This window comes from Alosa alosa, chromosome 4, assembly GCF_017589495.1.
Source record: "Alosa alosa isolate M-15738 ecotype Scorff River chromosome 4, AALO_Geno_1.1, whole genome shotgun sequence".
NCBI lineage: Eukaryota > Metazoa > Chordata > Actinopteri > Clupeiformes > Clupeidae > Alosa > Alosa alosa.
This window is the reverse complement of record NC_063192.1, coordinates 16,367,303-16,394,097: the sequence shown is the minus strand read 5'-3', so window position 1 is coordinate 16,394,097 and position 26,795 is coordinate 16,367,303. Positions and strand designations below refer to the sequence as shown.

General features: G+C 41.1%; 1 protein-coding gene and 1 pseudogene across 1 annotated transcript; both read right to left on the bottom strand.

Annotated features, from left to right (window-relative positions):
* Positions 1 to 6,593: 6,593 nt before the first annotated feature.
* Positions 6,594 to 15,502, bottom strand: LOC125292998 (annotated as a pseudogene).
* Positions 15,503 to 18,524: 3,022 nt separating this feature from the next.
* LOC125292997 (taste receptor type 1 member 1-like) lies at positions 18,525 to 26,565 on the bottom strand. Its single transcript, XM_048240599.1, has 5 exons — positions 26,293 to 26,565; positions 24,116 to 24,841; positions 20,310 to 20,522; positions 20,063 to 20,183; positions 18,525 to 19,459 (listed from the first exon to the last, which is right to left on the bottom strand). Exons 1-5 carry the CDS (start codon positions 26,548 to 26,550, stop codon positions 18,525 to 18,527), a joined length of 2,253 nt encoding a protein of 750 aa, XP_048096556.1. The 5' UTR covers positions 26,551 to 26,565.
* Between the last annotated feature and the right edge of the window lie 230 nt (positions 26,566 to 26,795).

The window sequence follows — 26,795 nt, the reverse complement described above, 5'->3', positions numbered from 1 at the left end:
GTGAGTGATGCAAGTCACCCGCTCACAATCTGTTTGATCTACTGCCCTCTGGGAAGAGGTACAGAAGCCTGCGCCTCCGCACTACCAGACTCACCAACAGCTTCATACACCAAGCTGTAAGGATGCTGAACTCTCTCCCTCCTCTCCCCCCTCCACCCTCAGCTACATAACATCCTGGACATTGGACCCACAATGGCCGCCTGCACTACTCCACTTGCACACTTGCACACTTGTACACTTTACAACTTGGTGTTGTTGTCCTGAAAACACAACACTTCTGCTGCTCTTACATAACTTGCACCACTATGCCACTTTCTTCATTACTCGGGTCAAACAGAACTACCCAAGCCTCTTATTGGCCTGACTTTGCACTAGTTTTTTATTGACTGTCTATGCACAATTTCAACACAATTTTGCTGCTCTTATTTTTTCATTATTATATGTGCCCTCTTATTTACTTACTTTTTTGTTTACTTGAATGTTATGTTTGTCTGTGGACTTAAAATTGGTAAAATATGTCTTGTCTTCACCGTGGGATAGTGAGAAACGTAATTTCGATCTCTTTGTATGTCTGGAACATGTGAAGAAATTGACAATAAAGCTGACTTTGATAAATATATTGCAAATAACATTGTTGACCATGTTACTGTCATTTGGTGTTTCAAAATGGTAAATTACCACAACTCCTTTTTTAATTATAAGTTTGTGGATGTAATGTATAAGAGGTACAGCATGAACAGTCTCTTATCAATTCTAAAAGTTTTTATTTTCATGAAAGCAAAATATTTATTTTCAAAAAAGCAAAAACCGATGTACCGGTGTAAAATAAATTAAATACAGTTTTAAAAGGAACAGGCAGTACATGAACTATTTACAATAACATTAATAGTTAATACAAAACTATTTACAATAACACAACATTACAACATTATAGGAAGGTGATATAAATTCCAGAGATGTCCCTGAGGGTCAGGGAATTTATCCCTTATCCTACACACACAGCTTGGGATCACTCTTCTATTAACCTGTCCTAGAGACCCATGCTGCCAGAAAATGAAATGTCTGTAGGTAGCATATCTGAACTCTATTGTCATCACCTGGCTCTCTTACATGGCCTAATGCTGTGATGTCTGTGATGTACTGCCTGTGAATCTGGAGAAAACCTTCATCTAGGCAGTGCTGTGTGTAGTGAGGCAGAAGGCTCACACAGGTGGCAGGGTTTTGTCCACAGCATTTTCTCTCCTGATTGGTTGGCATGTCTCTGCAGTGTGTACAAGTACACCAAGGCATCCCTGGCACAGTTGGAGGGACGACATGTCTGCACTGATGCATCAAACACCAGACCTGGCTGCCTCACTAGCAACTGTGTGGTGAGGTTCCTGTGCTCTTGCAGGCTCATTCCATCCACAAGTCTCTGAAGAAATAAGACACAAAAAATAAGATCAGATAGGCTTGTTTAGGTAGCAAAGTTAGATTGTTAGCAGAGTAGTAGTAATAGTACTCGGTCATTTTTCAAGTGTTCACACAAAATGATGAATACTATGTGTATGGACAATGAAAAGGTGAAAATGTTGTGTAACATTTTCTATAGATAACGTGTCGTGATTTCACTGGCAGACAAATCGCATCATGCAGTTGACTGGCAACAGCTAAAAATTGCTACATATAAACAATGGAGATACAAACAGGCAGGGAAGCTACACCAAAGCGTTTCACAATCCGTTCTGGCGTAAAATCAATTTTAGAAGAATGGTCTAATTTTTTTTTCTGGTGTAGTGGCAGCAGGCAACCAGCAAAGCGAGCGTGCATGGTGCAGCTTCGAGCTAATTTGATTGTCATTGACATTGATACTGTTCAGAGAAATATATTAAAAACACAAACCTCCGTTGCTTCTCTCCTTTGTCTTTAAAGTTCTTCCACTCTCTCCTCGTCATCTTTGGAGTCTTACTTTTTCTTTGCCTAGGAGGTCTCACCGATCCTCTGCCACCGGCTCTTGGCTTTTCTTTACCTTTCCCTCTTCCTTTACCTTTCCCTTGCACCCCCGTTGCATCGACTGATCTCTGACTCTGCTCACTGAGAAAAATAGTAGGCTACGCTGTAAACATTGCCTTTACACTATTAATCTCGCACAGAATCGTACAGAATAACGATAGCACTGATACTGTACTAACATTAGCATACATTCGTTTGGGAACCTGATAGCTGATGCTAGCAATGAAATAGTAGCCTACCAAAATAACGAAAACGTAAAACTATTAGGCTATTCACTTTACATATAGAGGTCATACCCAACATGTTTACTGGCTATATAACTAAATGCAATGTGTAATTGTTTTCTAAAGTAACCTCATCACTGAAGGAACACTGGACGAAGTCGTAGTACTGGAAGTCATGTTAACTTTGGCATGAAACGGCCACCTTAGGAGTTAAAATGCGCTCGGAATGGGAGGGGCTAGTAAGTAATATCAGAGCCCGTCCAGAGCCCGTCTACGGAGAGCCTTGCCACTCCGTATTAAAGGGAAACTTGGCAGGATTTCCCCCTCTGCTGGAGAAATTGTGCATTATGCTATTTCAAACTGTGGGAAAAGGTAACGATAAAGCACATGGATTTGTTTACAAGATGGCGAACGGTTAGCATAAGTTTGGCAGAACTATGTGGATGTTACAAGGTAAGAAACACGATTTAAAACAAGTTTCTTGTTTCTCACTTCTCTTTCCGGCATGGTAGTCTCAATGTTACAAGGTTGGTTTTCCGCCTGGGGACGCTAGGCGCAGCGGGGAAAGTCACCATTTTCACCGGAACAGGTCATTTAACCATTCAAATGATTTCTAAACGGGTTTATTACGTTGAAATAGTTGCCAAGTTCCCCAAGTCTTGTACCGAATTTTGGATGCAGTTCCACCACAGTTCCACTGGGGGCGATCGCCATGTGTGCAGAATGAATGGGAGTCAATGGAGCTAGACGGCTAAATTTGTCTCTTTCACCTGTTTGTCGTTGACAAATCTCAGATTTGATTGTAGTTTGTATAGCTTCAACATGGGTTATAGGTCAAAAAGTTGAATGAGCAGTACTTATGTCCTTTTGATTTCTTACAGGTTGGGTCGTTGTTGCACATAACACGCTAGCATTGTGCTAATGAATGATGTCATTGACACATTTGAAAGGCTTTTAGAACAATTAAGTGACTTTAAAAAAATATAATACTCAACCAAGTGTATTTTCTTTGCCTCCCCTTTCGAATACAATACTCAAATTACTTGAAAAAAAATTATATCCCGAGAAAAGTGGATTTTGAGGGGTACAGCTCCATAGACCTCCATGCATTCTGCACTCGTGGACGAGCGCCCTCATGTGGAACCACAGAAGGAACTGCAATCAGTTCAGAAACCGGAAGTTTTCCGAGAGTGGCAGTTCTCCCCTTATTAGACATTCTCTGGCCCGTCTACGGATTATAGACCTCTCCAGAATAAGTCCCGCCTCCTAACTTCCGTATCCATCCAACCTTTGGTCGTCAAATGTCTATGGGAAATAACATGGCGTTTTGAAAGATCGTACCTGTCAAACTCAGTAGGTGACAAAGTAGAAAAAGCTGCTGGGCAGATTGGCCTACACACTTCTGCCATCTAGTTTCCACTGGATTTTTTGATTTTCGGTGCCGTTTAAGTAGTATAGTCTATAGTATACTACTTAAACGGCACCGACAATCAAAAAATTCAGTGGAAACTAGATGGCAGAAGTGTGTAGGCCAATCTGCCCACCAGCTTTTCTACCCCTACAGATGTTTTACCGGTATGATATTTCAAACGCCATGTTATTTCCATAGACAATCGGCAAAGGGAAGTTGGATTGATACGGAAGTTACGGAGGCTGGACTTATTCTGGAGAGGTCTATTAGACATTCTCTGGTAATATTCAGTTTTCCACTTGCAAGGGGGCAGGCGAATTCCCGGAAGTAGAAGAATCGACGTAGGCTGGAGGGACCACCTCTCTGCTAACTCCCATAGAAGCCCATTCATTCTAGGATTTTTTTAAAATACCATAACTTCATATAACATATATCCTGTGCCGATATTGTAGCTTCTGTGTAATCCACATAAACACTACAAAGGCAAAACAGACTCCACTACCTCGTCCGTAACGTTGGTTACCCGTAAGAAGAATGGTTAGCTTGTTCGGGTTGGAGGGAAGCTAGCTTTGGCGTAATCTCTCTTTTCGGCGCCCGTAGGGAGATAACCGTATTGTTTGGATAAGAAGCTCAGTCCACCTTACTGTCTATGATGGTAACTCATAAGCAAAACCTAGCATACACGACCGTATGTTAAGGTAAAGCATTACACAGAGGCAACCTAATAATAATAAAAAAGTAAACCTAATTTAAAAAAAAAACGGCACTAATCATTTCAGAGGTTTTCGATGGATTGACCGTAGGTCGGAAAAGTGGAAAGAAGATTAGCTTCAAGGATATAACTTTTTTGTTTTGTTTTAGCATGACTGTTTTTGAAGATGATCATGTATGGTAGCTTCAACATTAACACGACTTGGTGAGGATGATATTAATAATAATACATAAATAAATGTTTAACTTTGATGACTTTGAAGGCGAAGGAAGTGTGAGAAGAATTTCTGTGTATCTATCATATGAGTTACAAGATTCAGTTCTATGGCTAACGTCACGAAGTTAAGTGTGAGTCTGCGCAGTACTGGGGGGACCAACTAAAAAATCGTTCTATTTGACTCAGTGCCCTCCCATTGAAAACGACGGAGTCTGTTCGTCCATTTCTTTTACTGTCTATGGTTGGTTGTCATATAGAATTTCACCGCTAGATGGGAGAAGTTCTTACACAAGGTAGCTTTAACATTAGATTATGACATCACAATAGAGCAATTAGAATCCTATGCCAGGTGTTCAGGCCACCTGCAGCCACTGTCTCAGGGTGTATCAGTCTTTAAGCATACAATATGGCTGTATTAAGACTACAGATCCTGTTCAACTGCTTCCTGTGCCCACAATTGTTTCAAAATAAAAGTCCCTTTAAACTATCCAACTTTTTAACTGTTCAACTACTGTCAACTGTTCAACTGTTGTAACTGTCAGTCAACTGTGACTTCCATCAACTGTATCCTCTGCCTTCAACTATTTCAAAGTAAAAGTGGGAAGTGGGCTAAGTAAAATAGAGATGTTTCAAATAAGATAAGGTTAATCAGAATTCTGCGATATGCCCGCTTGACAACGGCAGAGATAGAACTGGCAATATACAGAGACAGGTCAAAAAATATAGTGCAATGTAGACAGTAGTATACAGTTGATTTACAGACGGTGGTTTAGAGTAATATGAAGTATTCCTTTATTCTGAGATACATCTGAGATAGGCTACATCAATAGGCTCTCAAAACAACACAAAACAATCCCAAATCCATATAGATTATTTGTCAAAAAAAAAACAGTAAACCATAATTTGTGGGATGGAATATATAACATTCACACTCATAGCTCATAGTTTTTTAAATAAATCAGTGAAAAATTATCCTGACAAACAAGCAGCTTTTTAATGCCTTGGTCATATTTCATAACTTCAATTCCTCTGTAGGTAGCCCAGTTTGAGAGGCGCAAGACGCGTGACATTATTTATTTTTGCAGCCAGTCACTGCTGTCATTTAATGTTATTGATTTGATCTCAGTCATAGAAGCTAAATTCGAAGGCAGGCCCAAAGGTAAAATCCAACGAACCGCATTCAACCCGCAAGCCAATAGTTGAATAGCCCTCTCCTAGAGCTTTTGAGGTATTGCCACTGCTCCAACACTGAAAGGCACTGTTACAATGCCTGGATCAAGCCAGGTTCAGCATAGCGTATGCCACTGTCTGCTCACGTTGGTGACCGGACCAGGGCAAGCACACTTTCGCAGTTCCCGCCGGAAATGCAGTCTAGTTTATTATGAAAGGCTATTTTGCAAAAGTGTACCTTAAGGGGAGGTTTAAAGGCTGACAAAGATGGAGCAGATTTAATTTAAGGGAGGCTTTTCCAGAGCTTAGGAGCCCTAACTGCAAAAGATCAGTCACCCTTAGTAGCTAATCTACAATATGGAATAGCCAAAAGACCAAGGTTGGAGGATCAGAGGGACCTAGGAGGACAGTAAGTCACTGACACATTCAGGTAGCAGATCGTCTAACAGCATAGGTGAGAGTGATATATTCCCTTTTAGCCAATAGCCATCGGTCCGTAATCAGCTTATTTTGACATGAGATATAGAGATAAAGGCTCTCTGTGTCCTTTGATGTTAACATCAATCTAGTTTTTGAAATTAAGAAAATAACTGCACATTTCACTTTTCTTGGTTTCAGTTTTAGTGGCATAATTTGTGATCATGCGCTTAAAATGTGTTTAGCACATCACCAGTCTGAATCTCACAAATCTCACAGAGTAACATTACAAGACTATATTAAAGTAACATTATGTGAGATAACTACTTTGAGCTCAAGATATTTTAGTAGGCCTCATTCCAAAAATTTCAGAAACCGATGGAGGAATCTTTGATATGCTACTTTCTTTACACAGTTCACTATTTGTATAAATAACTGCATGACTCAGCCATTACATTCTGCTAATGGTTTTTGTGTAACTCTGAATTGCGTTTTGGAAATACTCCTGTGTGTTCTTTTGAGGCTGAAAGACAATAATGAAGGACTTTGGGATGAAGGAACAAAACAGGATTCCATACGAACAGCTCAGCTCAACCACGATCTTCACCACCTGTATGTATTTGCTGTGGGATAACACATAGGCTGTGATGTAAGCAGCCCAGCTTAGACAAAACAACACCATGCCGAAAGTGATGGCTTTGGCCTCATTGTAGTTCTTGGGCAGGTCTGTTCCAATGTAGGAGAACCAGAAACAAAGACCACTGAGGATCCACATTAGTCCATTACAAAGGCAAGCTGTGGTCATATCACTTACAAGACAGAGCAGGACAACCTGATATTTGAATGAGTATTTTTCCACTGGTAAAGGGGGACTGGTGGCCATCCAGACGGTACAGGACAGGAGCTGGAGGAGAGAGAGGGCAGCCACCACCAACCACTGGCCGTTGTGCTTCACCCACCATGCGTGCGCTTTGGGCAGGTGGGCGGGCATCTTGAAGATGCAGATGATCTGGAAGGAGTGGACAAAAAGGCAGGACATCAGGCACATAGTGTAGAAAAAGGCATATACTACGTTCCTGACCATGCAGTTGGTAGATGTTGGCTTGTCAAAGTAGAAGAAGACGCTGGTGGCGGAAGCGGCGAGGCAGCCCAGCATCAGGAAGCACATACTGCCCCCTGCTGACCGCACTACAGGCGTGGAGCGGTGCATGGCAAACAGCACGGACACCCAATACTCATACTTGTCACACTTCAGACATGAGTACAGGTCAGCTAAAGGTGAAAGAGAGAGGGGGAACAATTTTAAACTAGGTTTATTTAATCCTTTCCTTTCAGGAGTATTGCTGTTAAACTGGTGATGTACATGCTGTTACTGTGACCAAACAAAACAAGACATAGCCTAAATAGGGGTTGAAGGGTGGGGGAGAACCCATGGTCACCTACAGCAGATCCACACAAGGATTTTACAGGATTTTTGGAGAGGGTGATGTTGCTCTCTACCTGTGTGGTTGGCATACTGGTTACTGGGGCATTTCACACAAGTGAAACAGCATTGATGTTGGCCTTCCTGCTGCTGAACATGTCCTGGCTTACACTCAGCAGAGCAGTTGGAGAATGGCACCTTCAAATCATAAATACATTAACAGCACTAGCACATTGTAGCCAGTGTCTAGTAAGCACCTTGAACTTTTATAGAGACTAAAGACTCTCTTGACCCAAGGAAGCATTTCGTTCTCGTTTTCATTTGCAAACGTGACATCAATGTGAGGTACACTATCCAGTGCTGCTGTAAGGCAATTCTGATTCATTGAAACACTCCTCAAATGCATGGCAAATAGGGAGAGGGGAATTTCTATCATTGTTTGGGAAAGACAAAATTGTCTGTCTATCTATCTATCTATCTAAAGTGGTGATCAAGATGCCTAAACTCACCAGGCCACTCCCAGGCCATTGAAGAAGTGTGTCAGAAATAGTTAGATTTGACACAGGATAGTTACTGTACGTGCCAATCTGACGAATCTTCACTGGGTGATGGCTGGTGTCCCAGAACAGGATGGAGTAATGGGCTGGTGCATCCAAGTTCTTGTCAAAAGACACATGCACTTTGCTCAAGAGGAACTGCAAACGTTTTATCTCTTCAAGGAGCTAGAATGAGAGGACACAAAGCTGAATGGAAGCAAATGCAAAGTAACATAAAACAAAATATATCCGAACACGAGGGTCCTTAGGCTTAACAAAGGACAAAGGTTAAAAAATTAACCAAAGGAATGTGATCTCAAAAATAAATCTATTAAAAACTGATTTTTGTTGATCCAAATATAGATACAGATAATGATATCACTGGGCATCTGTAGTCCTTACCAAGTAAGGATAGACTGTGCGGGTCTTGTTGCATCCTGCATGGTTGCACTGTAGAGCATTGTGTAAAGCCATCGCCATGGTGTACACAGCAGAATAAATGTGGAAAGAGTAGGTGGGGTATTCATTGATGACATCCTCTGGGCTGACTGAGGAACAGTTATCACAGGCCTGGTTGCAGAAGTCTTCAGCGCTATGGACAGAATCGGCTCTGTGTTGTGACTGGTAAATTAACTCATTAAAGCCAGGTAGAGGCACAACTGTTGGTGTCACACCAATAATAGTGCCAATTGTACCCATTCCATGAAGTTTGGACAACTGGTTCATGGACCAGGCATCACTGGTGATCCAGACTTTATTGTGGAAATAAAGGAGTCCTATAGTTGAGGAGAGGATACTCTCACCAAAATGTGGCTTAATGAAAAGGACAATGGCATTGAGAAAGCGTATCTATATTTTTAAATGTTGTACTTAATTGTGACATGGCAGACAGTAGCTCATGGTAAGCTAAAGTGATGCCTGTGTTATGAATCAGTTTATTAAAAAGTTGTAAGCTAGATTTGGAGCCAATGAATGCCAGCCAGTTCCAGTTAAAATGTTTAATGATGTGAATGATGAGTTCAATCTGATGTGTATTACTTGGTATCGTCCTCACAAAGGAAGGATACACCCGTTTTTAAAGAGGGCGGAGCTTTTCGCTGTGTAACTGACCTGTGCAGGAAAATAAGAGTGATATGTGAATTTAGTACCTATTTGCCTTATTCACCCAGCGGCACGAGGCTAAAGGGTACACTTGCCCTTACACCTCAGTCCAGCAGATGGTGGTGGTAATCCACTCCATTTGCAAACTGCTAAAAAATATAGGGCGCCAAATGTAACATGCCTTATTTCGTGGACAGAATGACTTTTGTGTGACGAAATACATATATCATTACGAAACCATGTTACATCGTAACGCCTTTTGTCCACGGAATGCACAAATTGGTTTGCATTGTGTCCACAAAACACTGAAGAGAGGACATCATTTCGTGGACGAAATTGACTGGTGGCCTTTTCCTTTCGTGGACATAATGCTGAATGCAGTATTCACTGTCGTAGACGAAATGTTTGGTCAAAAGTAATTCTGTCTACGGAATGCACCTACACGCATCATTCTGTGCATCCTATTTCAATTTCGTCCACAGAAGAATTGTGTTGTGTTACAGAAGGCATTCCATCCACGCAATAGTAACTTAACAACTTATGAAATGCATTCCGTGACATATGCTTTCATTCTGTGGACGAAATGCATAATAGAATCACGTACAATACATTTTGTGAGTCAGCAGTTTACGAAATGAATTATGTGTCACGATAATTTCATTACGTGGACGAAATGCATAACAGAATCACGAAATCAGCTTTGTGACCTGTTACAATACATTTCATGAGTCAGCAGTTTACGGAATGAATTATGTGTCACGATAATTTCATTACGTGGACGAAATGCATAAGAGAATCACAAAATCAGTTTTGTGACCTGCTAAAATACATTTTGTGAGTCAGCAGTGTGCGGAATGAATTAGCCAGTGGGTAGCCTAGGCTACCATTTAGAAGTGGCCACTTCAATCGCGCCTGCCGTTAGTCAGAGCTCCGTGAAACAAAGGAAAGCCCTTTATTTGGACAGGCAAGTAGGCATAGCGATTAGGCCTATTATGCGCGCACTTCAGCGAGACTACTGTTAGGCCTACAACAAGTCGCGATTTATTAGGCTATCTAATCGCTATACTGTTTTCATGAACATTACAGGAATCCACTTCTTGATTGTTTTAAATATCGTTGCTTAGCCTACCCATGAGTTTGTCAGTTTCACTTGCACAGACACGCTCGAATGAGCACTCACAGCCTACCACTTCCACCTAGGCTAATGTTATGCCTCTATATTTGATGAATTAAGAAGTAGGCCTATGCATTGATCAGGGAAACATTTAGTTTCTTTTTCTTTCGGTCCACGGTTCCAGCAGTTGTGCCGCAAAATTAACCGACAGAAGCACCGGTCATAGGCTTAATCTAGCCTAAATTCATGGTCCAGTGGACCAGCAATCTACTCGTCGAAGAGGCTCATAGTTTGAAGATCATAGACCATAGATAATTCAGAGAAAGCCTATGCAGTTGCTTTTCGCGGACCTGGGCTAGGTCCAGCACGGCCTGGCACCGGTCCGCGGATTGCCAATCACACTGCCGTTGCAAAGCCTCTGAATGCAGTCTGCTGCCCCGTTTACCGGCAATGCTACAGCAGATTTAAGCTGCCACCTCATGGCGAAAAGTTGCAATACATTTCACGCAGCTCTGTGAACAACGGGAGGCGCGAGTGCCACTTCTAAATGGGCCCCACTGGCTAATTCATTCCGTAAACTGCTGACTCACGAAATTAATTGTAGCAGGTCGCAAAGCTGATTTTGTGATTCTGTTATGCATTTTGTCGACGTAATGAAATTATCCTGACACATAATTCATTCCATAAACTGCTGACTCACGAAATGTATTGTAGCAGGTCACAAAACTGATTTCGTGATTCTGTTATGCATTTCGTCTACGTAATGAAATTATCCTGACACATAATTCATTCCGTAAACTGCTGACTCACGAAATATATTGTAGCAGGTCACAAAACTGATTTTGTGATTCTGTTATGCATTTCGTCCACGTAATGAAATTATCGTGACACATACATGTAATTAATTTTGTAAACTGCTGACTCACGAAATGTATTGTACGTGATTCTATGCATTTCGTCCACAGAATGAAAGCATATGTCACTGAATGCATTTCGTAAGTTGTTAAGTTACTATTGCGTGGACGGAATGCCTTCTGTAACATAATACAATACTTCTGTGGACAAAATTGGAATAGGATGCACAGAATGATGCGTGTAGGTGCATTCCGTATTTACGTAGACAGAATTACTTTTGACCAAACATTTCGTCTATGACAGTGAATACTGCATTCAGCATTATGTCCACGAAAGGAAAAGGCCACCAGTCAATTTCGTCCACGAAATGATGTGCTTTCTCTAGTGTTTCGTGGACTCAATGCAAACCAATTTGTGCATTCCGTGGACAAAAGGCGTTACGATGTAACATGGTTTCGTAATGAATATATGTATTTCGTCACATGAAAGTCATTCTGTCCACGAAATAAGGCATGTTACATTTGGCGCCCCATAAAAAAAACTCACTGAAGAAGAACAGGCCAGTGAACCCATAGATATTAGAAAGCTAGATACCACATTGACTGTCGAGTTCTATTAGGTGGCATCATAAACGCGGCCGCCATATTGGTGGGGCAGCACTTTTATTGTCTATGGGCAACATTTGTTTTGAGTCACATGCTCCTCCATTGGCCTCCAGTGATTGCTGCCCCCACCAAGATGGCGTCGCTATTTACGTACATTCTGGAGCCCAATGCGCTTTCTAGTTTTCTAATATCTATGCCTTTACCCTAGACAGAGTGTAACGCATTAAGAGACCACTTAATTGGGGAAATCTGGGCCCTCTTTTGGGGGGGATTTTCATGTACCCTGATCAGCTAGATAAGATTTTCACTTAATGGCATCTTCAGTCACCCTTGCATTAGAAAAGAGCTCCCCGACTCATTTTGTCCTCATGCCTCACACTCAAAGTCACTATGTCAGACATATCAAAGCCAGATATCCCATTTGATTCTGTAGATCTACCTGTCACTAAAGCCTTCAAATACTGAAGACCTCAGAGATAAAAGAAAAGAGCGATGTGGAATATGGGCAGACACAGCTTCATTACTTGAGTAAAAGTACAGATACCCTTTGCTAAATTTTACTCAAGTACAAGTAAAACAGTCAGATGTCTACTTGTAAACTAGTAAAAGTACTGAAGTACTTGTTTTTAAAAAAGAGTACATTTTCTAAATATTGCATTACTACTGCCACATTGCTTACATTTATGTACAGAAACGTCCTCCATGGAGTTATGAAAAATGTTTATGTTAATACCTTGGAGAATGTAAAAGGAATTGAAAGTAAAATCATGTCATTTTCATCTTTTTACCATGTTGCCAGGGATGGGCAGTATTTCTAATACATGTATATAAATACTATTTTGTAATTGAAACGCTTGAAGCAAACACTATCATTAACTTGTTCAGAAAATTTAAATAGTCTGGCGAGGTGGGGCCACGGGTTGGCACATTCCCGGGATAGACCTGCTGCGTCTTCATCCATTGTTTCGTCCATGGTTTCGTCTCTTATCCGAATCTGACCATGGACTTGACTTTGGCGGAAAGCTGAAGGTGATTGCTGATAGGCTGTCCCAATCAGTGGTGCCTGCACAATCCAATCACGTTTGAGAGGGAAACAACAAATTGAGGGTTTCCGAGATTTTTCTTTTTTCCTTTTTTTTAGAAGAAGTAACGGGTACTCACGGTTATGGATAGAAATGTAGTGGAGTAAAGAGTACAATATTTGCCTCAAATGTACTTGAGTAAAGTCATGAGTACTCCCCAAAAATGATACTCGAGTAAAGTACAGATCCCTCAAAATTGTACTTAAGTACTGTACTCAAGTAAATATACTCCGTTACTGTCCGGTAGAGGTCTGCTCCTGCCCGCTCCTGCAATATTCTGTCCAGCACCCGCATTTTTAGTCCCACTCCCGCCCGCATCTATAACATGATGTCCCGCTCCCACCCGCATGCAGGAGGGATAGCCTATTCAGCTTTTCTTTCTGTCTCACAAAAGGAGCACACACACCTGAGAAAGACTCCAGATGTCAGTTTCTTGGCTCTGAATGTAGGCTAACAACTAAAGTAGGCCTAGTCTGGTGCCCTCTTCCTCTGTCATGCTTTCGATTTCGAGTTTTGACAATGAGCAGCTGGAACAAATTGAACCCACGTAAATGACAATATAGGCTATAGGCCTGCTATCCGTTAATTATGCTTAAACCCTGTTTTTTAATGCTGCCTAACAGAACATCCAGCTGAACTATAGTTATGAACACTACTTTAATCATTTCCATATTTAATTTTACGCACATATTTAATTTGCGGGAGTGCAGTGAATCATCGGTTTGTCCTGCACCTGCGAACACACCTCTCTCATCCTGCCCGCTCCCGCAAAGAGCTTTCAAAAGTTGTCCCACGCCGCACACTTTTGCGTCGGGACCCGCGGGTCTACCACAGGAGTGCAGACCTCTACTGTCCGGCTCTGAATATGGGCAATGTGGAAAAATCATCTGCAATCATCTGCTACATACTGTATAAATCCAATGCAATACATCTAAAAGCTCTAATAATAATTACCATTGGAATTAGGTCCATCATCAACAGTGGAGCTAGGACTTTACTTTCATGGCTATTAAAGGCACCAATGAGACCAATAACTTTGGGCAGGTAATTGTAGATCTTCCTGGGTTTAACATAGCCTTTGACTGAGAGAAACTGTAGGATGGCAGGGAAGTTGTGAGCATCTGAACAGTAATCAAAGAGCTGGTAACCAAGAGTTATGTTAGGCAGGAGGGTGGTAGAGTTGTTGATCTCCTCAAATGCAAACCTCATCACCTGGAGACCCTGATGCAAGAACAGGTTTCTGTTGAAAAGAGGAGAAATGTCTCATGTCAGTAATTACTGTTTAGATTACCTTTAAGGGTGCTAGATCAGTCTGGCATCTCCCTGATAGAGAAAATTTGGAGCAGTTCGCCAAACGAACGTCCAATCAGTGCTGGTTTTGTGGTGGGTTTAGGTGTGACGTGACTTCCACGGATGAGATGAGCATAGCTATCGCTGAAGTTTTATCAGAATATTTGAGTATTCCTGGGGAAGCTAGGAATCTAGGAGTCTGCAATGTAGCTGGGAGGAATGAAGGACAGAGACATCATCCACGGCCAATTCAAGTTAGTGTTTGGTAGCACTGAATCTTAGTTACTTAACAAGAAGGAATATGCTTTCTTCAGACATGTAGCCTACCATGAAAACTTGGTGGGGATTTTCGTTGAATGAGGTTCATGTCACATAAAATAGTACGTTTAAAAACGCACATCTAAAATGGGGTGGTCTGAAGTAGCATTACTCATTCGCTGAATGCAAAATAGGAAAGACAAAAGTGCCAGTGTACAAAGTCAATTGCGCTTGAGTGTATGATAGGGCCTTAAAGGGAAACTTGGCAGGATTCCCCCCTCTGCTGGAGAAATTGTGCATTATGCTATTTCAAACTGGAAAAAGGTAAGGATAAAGCACATGGATTTGTTTACAAGCTAGCAAAAGGGTAATAAGTTCGGCAGACAATGTGGATGTTACAAGGTAAGAAACACGATTTAAAACGAGTTTCTTGTTTCTTACTTCTCTTTCCGGGACGGTAGTCTCAATGTTGCAAGGTTGGTTTTCCGCTAGGGGCAGCGGGAAAAGTCACCATTTTCACCGGAACAGGTCATTTAACCATCCAAATGATTTCTAAACGGGTTTATTACATTAAAATAGTTGCCAAGTTCAACTTTAAGATCTACTGTATTGTTTTGGATCAAATAATGTAATGTTCAATGAATCTATGTTTTGGGCACAGAGAGACATACGCCTGCACAGTAAACAGACCCTTATATGGTGAATTCAATAATAATAATAATAGCTTTATTGTCCACAAGAGTGGAAATGTGTCTTTGACTCCACCGGTGGGTTCCTAAAACACATACACAATAAATAGACAATAAATACAACAAACAAATAACCCAATCACCCTTAAAAACAACAATAAATAACACTTTCGCAACACACCGGTATCAAGAAGATGAATATGGATATCTGGTATGAATGACTTTTTGTAAATGTTTTTTTTTACAAAAAAATCAACAAGTTGACACAAACATTCAAACAATTTACACATATTTAAGCACGGAACATTATATTTAAAGTACTCACTCACGACTTCAGGTCTTCTTGTCTGAGTTGTGTCTGGTATGGAGTAAACAGGGAACAGGCCTCCAATGAGGTAGTCTCCATCAAGGTTGAGCTTAAACGCCTGGCCAGAGTGCTTCCAGGGATGAGGATTATGAAGAGAGAAGAGAAAGATAGAGAGGACAACACGTTGGGGCTGCATTGTCCCTGCGCTTCCACTAAAGAGTTGCTTGAATGATCTGAAGAGATTTAGAGACAAGCTTTGTGTGTGCCAACTGGCTTTACCAGTTGCCATTTGCATCCATCTGTTTGATGCATCATTAATCAGATACCAAACACAAAAGCTAGACAGAAGCATTTGCATAGGCTACTTCAGTTGGCAGTAAAGAAAAAATGGGCAAATCATGTTTTAAGATTTGCTGAGGTTGTTGTTTTAAGGTTTGCTGAGTTAAAGACTTGAGGCTGCTCTTGTGATGAGGAGGATCACACGGAATGTGGCTTGTCTGGTTTTAGTTTTAGCTTGTCTAACATTTTAGTTAATTGATTCAGTGGCGAGAGTCAACGTCCTGAATAATGTAATGTGTGCATATTCCATCTGAAAGCATAATACTATGGTCCATATTTTTTTACATATTAAACCATTAAGATAACCAATACTTATTGGTATCAAGACCATGAACCATGTGCCTATAGCATCTGATCATGTGCAGTATTCCACTGTCAAACAACCAAAAGTGGACCCAGAGAGCAAAATCAGATTGGCAGATACCGGACCACGGTAATGTGCCATTTCTTGGGTACGCCCTAAATGCCATTAAACCATGCGCTTCAGACCATGCCTTTAGATGGGCCTCATGTTTTCCTTGGTCAGTGGGGAAATAATTTTCAGTGGCATTAAAACAGTGTGATCAAATGCACCTGACCACACTAACACAGGTTTCACCAAAACAGTCCTGGGTGCGCAAGGTGATTGGCTGTTTAGTATGACCCTTTAGGACATTATTCAGAATTACCTCTCACACACTATACTGAAACCTCTAACACGCACGAGTGACACTATACTGAAACCTCTAACACTCTCATATACACAACTGAAACGCTTTCATACACACATGTGAAACCTCTCACACATTATTGCCTACTGAAAACCTCTCATACACACTAGTGAACTTCTTTCAGACACAACTGGTTTCATATGTGTGAGCGTTTCTGTTGTTTGTATGAGAGCATTTCAGTAGTGTGTGAGAGAGGATTTCATATGTGTGTGTGAGAGGATTTCATATGTATGTGTGAGAGGATTTCATGTGTGTGAGAGAGGATTTCATATGTGTGTGTGAGAGGATTTCACATGTGTGTGTGAGAGGATTTCATATGTGTGTGAGAGGATTTCACTTGAACAGGAAGGTGCTTTCGTCCAACAGGAAGAGCGTCATTGCACGCATCCAATAGGAAGTTGAGCACGTTTCAAGGGAAAGGGTCTACTGTGTCGCTATCATTGAATGGCTGACCATGTCAAATTAAACTTCAAGCAACAACCTTACTGAAGCAGCTGCCTTATTAAGCACTATATTGTCTTCAGCTGACACTATAAGAAGTGTAACAAGACCTCTAACAACTCAACAAGCAGTTTCTACTCCAACGGTGGACGCAACCCTTTCCTCCCTGTTCCCTTCCCGCCCCATGGAAGTACTAGCCGGAGCTCCGCGATTATCCGCACCGCGCTATGAAACACGGTGCTTTTCCATATGGAGAAACGGAGGGACACGGAGAATTGATGTGAGAGGTGAGAGCGTTTCACTCGTGCGTGTGAGAGGTTTCAGTATAGCGTGTGAGAGGTTTCAGTATAGTGTGTGAGAGGTTTCACATTGTGTGTATGAAAGCGTTTCAGTTGTGTATATGAGAGCGTTTCACTCGTGCGTGTGAGAGGTTTCAGTATAGTGTGTGAGAGGTTTCAGTATAGTGTGTGAGAGGTTTCACATGTGTGTATGAAAGCGTTTCAGTTGTGTATATGAGAGCGTTTCACTCGTGCGTGTGAGAGGTTTCAGTATAGTGTGCGAGAGGTTTCAGTATAGTGTGTGAGAGGTTTCACATGTGTGTATGAAAGCTTTTCAGTTGTGTATATGAGAGCGTTTCACTCGTGCGTGTGAGAGGTTTCAGTATAGTGTGTGAGAGGTTTCACATGTGTGTATGAAAGCATTTCAGTTGTGTATATGAGAGCATTTCACTCATGCGTGTGAGAGGTTTCAGTATAGCGTGTGAGAGGTTTCAGTATAGTGTGTGAGGTAATTCTGAATAATGTCCTAAAGGGCCCCTCATAGTTTAGATATGCAATCCGGACAAGAAGATGATGCATGCACACACTGGCTATAATATTCACTGAATAATATTTTCGATGAATATCCATCCATCTTAGGTGTTTAACACCTAACAGCCTCATCTAATTGACACAAAATGTACATTATTCTGCACACTCATTCTTCCATTCTTTACATGCATATGTGTTTTTGAGTGTGCTGCATGCATAGAGGTTTTTTTAATCTGAGATATCAAAAGTCATGACTAAAGAATAAGCGATTCAATAAAACAATTTAATTTGAGCTACTCTAATCATAATACTTACCCTATCAATGTTGTGATATGCACATAGATCACAGTAGGAGATTTACATATATTTATTTATATCAGAGAGAAGGCACACTACATTTTGACCTTAGCAAACTAGATTTGTCTCAAGGTAAGGGAAAATGCTACTGTGTTCAATTCATGTTGAAAAAAGAATCCAAACTAGCTGGAAACAAGAAACTTTTGGGCTTGTAAGTGGTCTAGTAAGCATTTAATAACTTGATATGACCATACAGTAAATGCGATGAGAAGTTGTTGCATTATGTCTAACATTTTAGCTAGCTGTTTGCTTTGCTTTGTTGTTTCCTACAGGCTTTCATATGATGTTAGATCTTCCTGCAATACTGCAAGGAGTAAAACTGTTAATAGTCATTAGACTTTGGTAACAAGTAAAAGGTCCTAAAGTGATCTGCTAGAATATTTGACAGATACTACTCGGTACAAAAACCACTAACAATTTCAAATAAGCCATTTCACAATTATAAAATATGTAGCAATTAAATGACCTACATTTTACTTATAGTTTGTGTGTAACTCTGAATGCTGGCTTGGAAATACTCCTGTGTGTTCTTTGCAGGCTGAAAGACAATGATAAAAGACTTCGGGATGAAGTAACTGAACATAATGCCATACAAACAGGTCAGCTTAACCACGATCTTCACCACCTGCACATACTTGGTGCTAGATATCAGGTCAGCTGTAAGGAAAATGGCCCCGCTCAGATAAAACAGCAACATGCTGAAAGTGATGGCTTTGGCCTCATTATAGTTCTTGGGCAGGTCTGTTCCCATGTATGAGAAGCAGAAACAGAGACCACTGAGGATTACCATGAAACTGAGAGGGACATATGAGATGACATGAGATGATTTGGCATTACATTTCAGGACAATCTGGTCTTTGAATGATGTGTCCTCTCCTGGCAAAGGGGGACTGGTGGCCATCCAGACGGTACAGAGCAGGAGCTGGAGGTGAGAGAGGGCAGCCACCACCAACCACTGGCCGTTGTGCTTCACCCACCATGCGTGCACTTTGGGCAGGTGGGTGGCCATCTTGAAAATGCAGATGATCTGGAAGGAGCGGATAAAAAGGCAGGACAAGCACACGGTGTAGAAGAAGACAAATACTAAGTCTCTAGTTATGCAGCTGAAGATTGACATCTCGCTGAAGTAGAAGAAGGCACTGGTGGCGGAAGCGGCGAGGCAGCCCAGCATCAGGAAGCACGTACTGCCCCCTGCTGACCGCACTACAGGCGTGGAGCGGTGCATGGCAAACAGCACGGCCACCCCCAGACACAGGAGCATGAAGGAGGATGCAAAGACCATGAGGACAATGGAGTAGCTATCAGAGAAACGGAGGTATTCCATGGAACGTGTCTGGCATGACGTGCTTCCAGCCTCAGACCACTCATACTGGTCACACTTCAGACAAGAGTAGAGGTCAGCTAGAAGAAGAAACAGGAACCAGACTCAGAAAACAGAAACTAAGTGCACTTTCTAAACAGGCCAACTGTGAATGAGTATAAGATGTAGGCCTACCTTCATTGATCCCACCAAAGTCAAAAAGTCAACAGTTAAATTGACTGATAGATTTGTACATACATTACATAGTATGCACAAATATACACTGTAGTATGTATATCTGCGTGTCCGGCGTAACCTGCGTTGTGTTGACCGCACAGCTGAGCCCTGCACTCCCCAGGACTTGAGCCCACAAACAGCAGATTGGGAGTCGAGTGTGCAGGTAATTCAGCCAGAAGCCAAGGCTGCGAGCTCTGTCACTAGTACAACTCTTAAGGCGTCTGGAGGGAGGTTTACACAACGTGCACACTGAACAGCTACATACCAGCTGGCTACCGTTACATGGGTGTAAATAGCATTGTTGGCTATGGATACCTGGGTGCGTGTCTCTGCTATGCCATGCTATACACTCAGGTGTGAATAGCCACATAGGCTAATCCCACTGGGTACAATTAGCATGTGTGGGTATTTACATGTGTGCAAATCATCTGCCTCTTTTATATTTGAGTAGGTGATTTTTGCTCTACCTGTATGGTTGGCATATTTGTTGCTGGGGCATTCCACACAAATGAAACAGCATTGATGAAGACCATTCTTCTGCCGCACATGTCCTGGCTTACACTCAGCAGAGCAGTTGGAGAATGGCACCTTCAAAGCACATTCGTTGCACTGTTAAACATGATCCTGTACATGCTGAACATCTTTTCTGCGCAGCCAACATGTGTGATTGTACATATTCTAGCAAACAACAATACAGTTGTATATTAAACTCACCAGTCCACTGTCATGCCAATGTAGATGTGTGTCGAAAATAGTCAGATTTGACACAGGATAGTTGCTGTATGTGCCAATCTGCTTAATCTTTACAGAGTGATTACTGGTGTGCCAGAACACAATAGAGTAACGTGCAGGTGGGTCCAAATTCTTGTCAAAATATATGAAAAACTCATTCAGGTGGAACTGCAAGTGTTTGATTTCCTGTAGAAGCTAGAATGAAGGCAAACAAAGTTAAAAATTCAGCTCAATTCAGCTCAACTTTACTCAAGTGGAGCAAGTTATGATGGGTCAGGCAGAGAAGAGGAGGGGAAAAGAAAGATTTTTCGGACTTTTTGTGCCTCACTTCTGGTCTTGTAATATATATATAATTTATAATTATTATGACCGCCGCGCAGCGAAGCGGCGGTCATATAGGTTTAGTCAGATTTTTTATTTTTTTTTTTTTTCTTTTAGCATGCCCAAATTTCCGTCAATGATTCCCCGGACACTGAAAGACCCGGGGTACACGCAAACTTGGTGGACATGTAACCCTACATGGATAGCATGGAACCATCGTTTTTCGTTTTGATCTGTAGCTCCCCTGCTGAATTGGACCCCGAAAAAGGAGGGTAGGGCGAACACAGTTTTCTGTGAATATCTCGAAAACCGTAGGGTTTAGGAGGACCATTTTTTTTTTGTATGTTGATCTCAAGGGGCCATGTCAACCCATTCATAACCACTCATTTCATGTATAGCGCCACCTAGTTAAACACAAAAAAGTAAAAATGAGGTGGTGTAATTGAAGGTATCTGTGACCTAACATAGGCAAAACTGCACGAAATTGGAAGTGTAGGATCATTATGACACCCTCTGTATGCACGCCAAGTTTTGTGGAATTCCGTTCATGGGGAGCCACACAATAAATTAATTTATGTTACTATACACCAACTGGCCTGTAGGTGGCGGAGACAGTTTTCTGTGAATATCTCGAGAACCGTTGGGGCCTAGGAGGTCCACCTTTTTTTTTGTATGTTGGTCTTAAGGGGCATGTCATTACCACTTATTTCATGTATAGCGCCACCTAGTTAAAAAATTAAAAAAAAAAAAAAATTAGGTGTTTTCATCTCAATATCTCTGGCTGACAAGGTCAAAACTGCACGAAATTAAAAGTGTAGGATCATTATGACACCCTCTGAATGCATGCCAAGTTTTGTGTACTTTCGTTCATGGGGGGCCTTACAATAAAATAATTTATGTGTACATTTAGTGACGTACACCAACAAGGATTCCCCGACACTGAAAAAAGACCGGGTACACAAAACTTGGTGGGCATGTACCCCCACATGGATAGCATGGAACCGTCATTTTTAGTTTTCATCTGCAGCCCCCGCTGGACTGGACCCCCCGAAAGGAGGGTAGGGCAGACACAGTTCTCTGTGAATCTTTTATGGTATGTTGGTCTCAAGGGCCCACATCAACCTGGCTCATAATCACTCATTTGTGATTTGCCCCCCGGTAAAAAATGAAAATCAGTAGGATTAAAAGAAAGCCAAAATAAATATTCATCATCATCATCATGGCTGCATTTTCAGTATTGGCTTTTTAGTCGTTTGTCCACTAGATGGCGCATCGTTGCAGTGAGACGTAATTTTATTTGAAGTTAAAAGTGGGTTGGAAAAAACAATGGACGCTTCATACAAGGACTGTAATTTACCGCAGCGAACATCTAATAAGGATAGGACTATGTTCACATGAAGTGTAATTCCCATTTCTTCTTGAAGCCGAAATAAATCTGAGGATGTTTATCGGACATGCTTGGTTTTTACTGCAGGTACGTTAATCTTGTAATATCAATAAGGACCTAGGTAATGTTACAGTTAGCGTTGGTTGAGTGATGGAGGCATTTGATTTATTGCATTTGTAGAAGACTATAAATGCGGTTATACCAAGGATACAAGGAAGTTTATTGTCACATGCATATAGTTACTGGAAGTAAGAAATGCAGTGAAATTATGTCTGGTGTCAGCCTATTTGTGCATTAATGGGGGGGCAAATGTATAGCAGCACTGTTTGTATCTTTCGACTGTCATTTATTGCACGTGCTACAAAATCATTCTGTGCAATGGAAGATTTACCAACGTTACACCGGTCTGATACAGTTTTGCCTATACATGCGTGAGACTGAGGCGCCTGTTTATTTTGTTTTAAGTGGTGCGGGGTGTGAGAGGGGAATCGATGTGCTTTGATTGCAGCTTGGTAGTTGTAGTCTGTGAAATTAAAAAAAACGCGGTGTGTGAAGTATCCAAACAATGACACCTTCATTTCATTATGGCTGCTTTAGCAAAACACCTTAAGTTACTGTGTAGTGGGTCCCATTTAGAAGTGGCTACTTCATTCGGCTATCCTTGACTCATGGAGCTGCGTGAATGTTATTACAACTTTTCCGCGATATGACAGTTTAGGTCCGCTTTTGATACTGTAAGGCGTAAGCCATTGGTTTCAAAGGAGATTTTATTTGTCGCCAGCATAGCCTATTGACAATTTATGTTGTAAATAGGCCTACCTTATAATCCTACCTGTAGTTTAGGGAAGCTAACAGCTTTCTATTAGGATCTAGTTTGTTAGTTACGTTTTGTCATAACTCCTGATGCATTTTTGCATTTAGAATAGCCAGAGCGTGTATATCTCAATCGAAAATTAAACAATATCGGGTGCCTATGGACTAGGCTGGGTGAACCCAGCCTGATCTGCCCGCTATTTATTTTTGATTTCTTAAAAGATTGAGCTTGGTCTGATGAAAGCCAGACTAGCCATGGACCTCAGTTAAACAATGCAAGGGAACATGAATCAGCCTATATTTGCACTAACAATACCGGACAAAAGCTCTTCAACTTTGGCCCGTTAAAATGTGTATGAACAGTCTAGCGACGCATTTCATCAAGGCCCATTTGGACATGTCAGTTATTTGCACCACTGGTTAGATGTAAAACAGCATTTCGTTTCAGACTAGGCTACTGTTACTTAATTTGTGCATTAACAATAACGTTTCAGACTACTGTTACTTAATTTGTGCATTGACAATAAAGTATTACATGAACTAAAGATTACTAAAATCTTATGTAGAAGAAGAAACATTCACAAAAAATCCATCCATCCAAAAATGACCTTTGTTTTTTATAGCTGTTGAAAATGGCATGGAACTGACAGAGATGTTTTTGTTTAAAAATACATAAAAAATAAATAAATAAATAAATAAATAACATTATGCTGATACCTTTTGCTTTTCCCAAATACAATGTAGCCTACAGGTGTAAGTGACCTTTCATCAATCCAGTTGCAATGGATGAACTGTGATGAACTGCCCTACTTGTGATTGTTTAGAGATTTTAAAGGTTTTATAACAATTCTACATCTTCTTTGGCTATTCTACAATCTATTCACCTTTTCAGCACCAGTAGGGTACTTTCTGTGCAGCCCGCTGCTACACTCAGGCATGCCAAACAAGCATACACAAAAGTTTCAAAAGTGGGGGATGGAGTAAAATATGGAGACAAATTGAAGTGTGATTTATTTTCGCGGAACGGATGTACAGGACTGAGCGGCGGTCATATTTTGTACCGCTATGCGGTACATCTAGTTATATTATAAATTATATTTATAATGAGGTGAAATGATTGGCAGAAAGTCAGATGTTCTACGTAAAACGTCAATTGTCAATATAATGTCAAACGTTCTACATTGATTCTTCTCAACAGATGTAACGCTAGCACTCCATAATAGTCTGTAGATGAACAAAAAGACACATAGAACATGATGCTTCTCACCATGTAGGGGTAGACTGTGCAACTGTAGTTGCATCCTGAGTGGTTGCACTGTAGAACGTTGTGTAAAGCCATCGCAATGGTGTACACAGCAGAATAAATAGGGAAATTGTAGCTGGGGTTTTCATTGATGACATCCTCTGGGGTGACTGAGGAACAGTTATCACAGGCCTGGTTGCAGAAGTCTTCAGCGCTATGGACAGAATCAGCTCTGTGTTGTGACTGGTAAATGAACTCATTAAAGCCAGGTAGAGGCACAACTTTTGGTGTCACACCAATAATAGTGCCGATTGTTTGTATTCCCTGGAGTCTGAGCAAGTGGTTGCTCATGGACCAGGAATCACTAGCAATCCAGACTTTATTGGGAACATTTAGTTGTACTGAGGAGGTGATAATTTTCTGAGCAAAGAGTTCCTCAATGAAAAGGATGATGACATTAATCTGGAGTGTGTCTATTCTATGAAATGTTGTGTTCAACTCTGTTATGTCGTCGAGTAGCTCTTGGTAACCCAGGCAGATGTTTGTGTTTTTAATCATTTCAAAAAACATCTGAAAGCCATTCTCACTGTATTCAGATTTGGAGCCAATGAACGCCACCCAGTTCCAACCAAAATGCTTAATGATGTGAATGATGAGTTCAATCTGATTTTTATTGCTAGGCGTGGTCCTTATGAAGGATGGATACACCAGTTTATCACTGAGAGTAGAACTGCTGGCTCCATAACTGACCTTCAAGAAAAATAAAAAGACTAGGCTTTAGGGCACATTCACACAAGACCCTTTGATCCGCACTCAAGTTTGTTTGGAAACCTGTTGTTTCGGTTAATTTTGATAATGCACTCTACAAAACTGACATACACAGACCTGGGTGCACAAACAAAAATGTAATGTGAAGAGAGAACAGCTAGGGGAGGGCTAGAGGGGAGTAATTGCACTCGGGTTCAGTCCAGTTAAACGGAACTAGTGTGAAGGCAACCTTAGCTACAATTTGCACAGTTTAGGGAAACACTTTAGGGCCGAAAATGCTTTTGTTGTGGAGGTGAAGGATTAACAACATGCAAAAACTATCTCCAAAGAGCTGTTTCACGATTCTCGCGGGATTTGTCGAGCCACTGTTCTTGAAGTTGCATGGCTGGTTTGCTTGGTAGCGACCAGGGGGTCAGGATTTGGGGGGTTAGCTTCAGCCAATTAGCATGGCATTTGGCTGCCGACATTTTTGAAAACATGGTGTTACATGGTTGCAACTTCCGGCACCAGTTTTTACATGCTGATCCAGAATTGACATCACTTCCTTGATTTGTCTGACGGCCTTTAAATGACTTAACCCCATGTGGATCAATTTCAAACTTTTTTGACTGAAGTAGCTAGCCTAGCATGGGCCATTGAAATGAATGGGGGTGGGACTTAGTCACTCTACAGTTATAGGCCTATATATTATAATACCTCCATGGTAGCGACTCACTACGTCTGCTGTATAGCTATGCTAGGTGAACGATTCACCTATTACAAGTTTGTTTACCATCAAATTGGCTTCGTAAAGGTTATATTAAGGTGAAAATCTTGCACAGTGTACTTTTAATAGCAGTGTTGAGCATACCTTTAAATGGAATGTGTCAAATGAGACTACAATAGTCTTTAAAATGTCAACGTTGCTGCACATCTGAATCAGTCTACATAGAGTGCAGTATTTCTTCTGCTGTTCCAAACAATTAAATTCAGGAAAACATGGCTATAGCTTTTCAGACCTGTTTTAAATATTACCTTTCGACCAGGCTGTTATTTTGCTCAAGATTTTGAGCCAAACATGATACTACATATTCAATTATATGAGTCACGTCGAATCGCACATTATATGAGTCACATTTGCACATTCGCTTTGGAGCATGGCAGTCTGAACAAAAATAGACCTACATGTAGGCATAGTGCTTCAATCTATCATGAAATATTAAATATTAAAACATTCAGCAGAAGAGAGCAGCTCTATTTTCTATGGAATGTCTGGTGTTTCCATTAAGTGATGCAATGCAATTCAGGATGTGCTTTACAAGAAGAATAAGAAACCACTGGGAATTAGCACTCACCACAATTATCACATAAGAAAACAGCCAAAGTGTAATATCTTAAAATATTCCACAGCTTTGGCAGAAAGCATGACTTTAAAAATTAAAAAAAATATTTACCATTGGAATCAGGTCCGTCATGAACATTGGAGCCAGAGTTATAGTTTCAGTGCTACTGAAGGCACCAATGAAGCTGATAACTTGAGAGTGGTGGTGGTTAAAAATCTGCATGACTTTCGCAGAGCCGTTAGCAGAGAATAAATGGAGGATGTCCGGGAAATTGTGAGTATCGGTGCAGTGATCAATGATATGGTAACCAAGGGTTATGTTAGGCAGGAGGGTGCTGGAGTTGTTGATCTCCTCAATAGTAAACCTCATCACCTGAAGCCCCCGATAGCCTCGCAAGTATATGGGTTTTCTGTTAAGAATAGGAAAAAGTATTTTTGTAACATTAATTTGCCACATGCCAGAAGGTTGACACAGACAAATTATGTTTTATGCTAATGTTTTTATATTAAAATATCTACAATAACTTGTATTCTAGGTGAAGGTTTAGAGCCGGGAGAATCAAGGCTATACTCTAAGATGACCTCCATTCTAAGTGTCACACTTCACATTTAATC

What these genes read in the sequence shown, in the direction of transcription:
- LOC125292997 (XM_048240599.1), bottom strand. Translation starts at nt 26,550, where the DNA reads ATGAGGTTTACTATTGAGGAGATCAACAACTCCAGCACCCTCCTGCCT. An exon ending in TGACGGACCTGATTCCAATG is followed by an intron (nt 24,842 to 26,292) that starts GTAAATATTTTT and finishes TTTTTCTTGAAG; the next exon opens with GTCAGTTATGGAGCCAGCAG. An exon ending in CAAATATGCCAACCATACAG is followed by an intron (nt 19,460 to 20,062) that starts GTAGAGCAAAAA and finishes TTCTTCTTCTAG; the next exon opens with CTGACCTCTACTCTTGTCTG.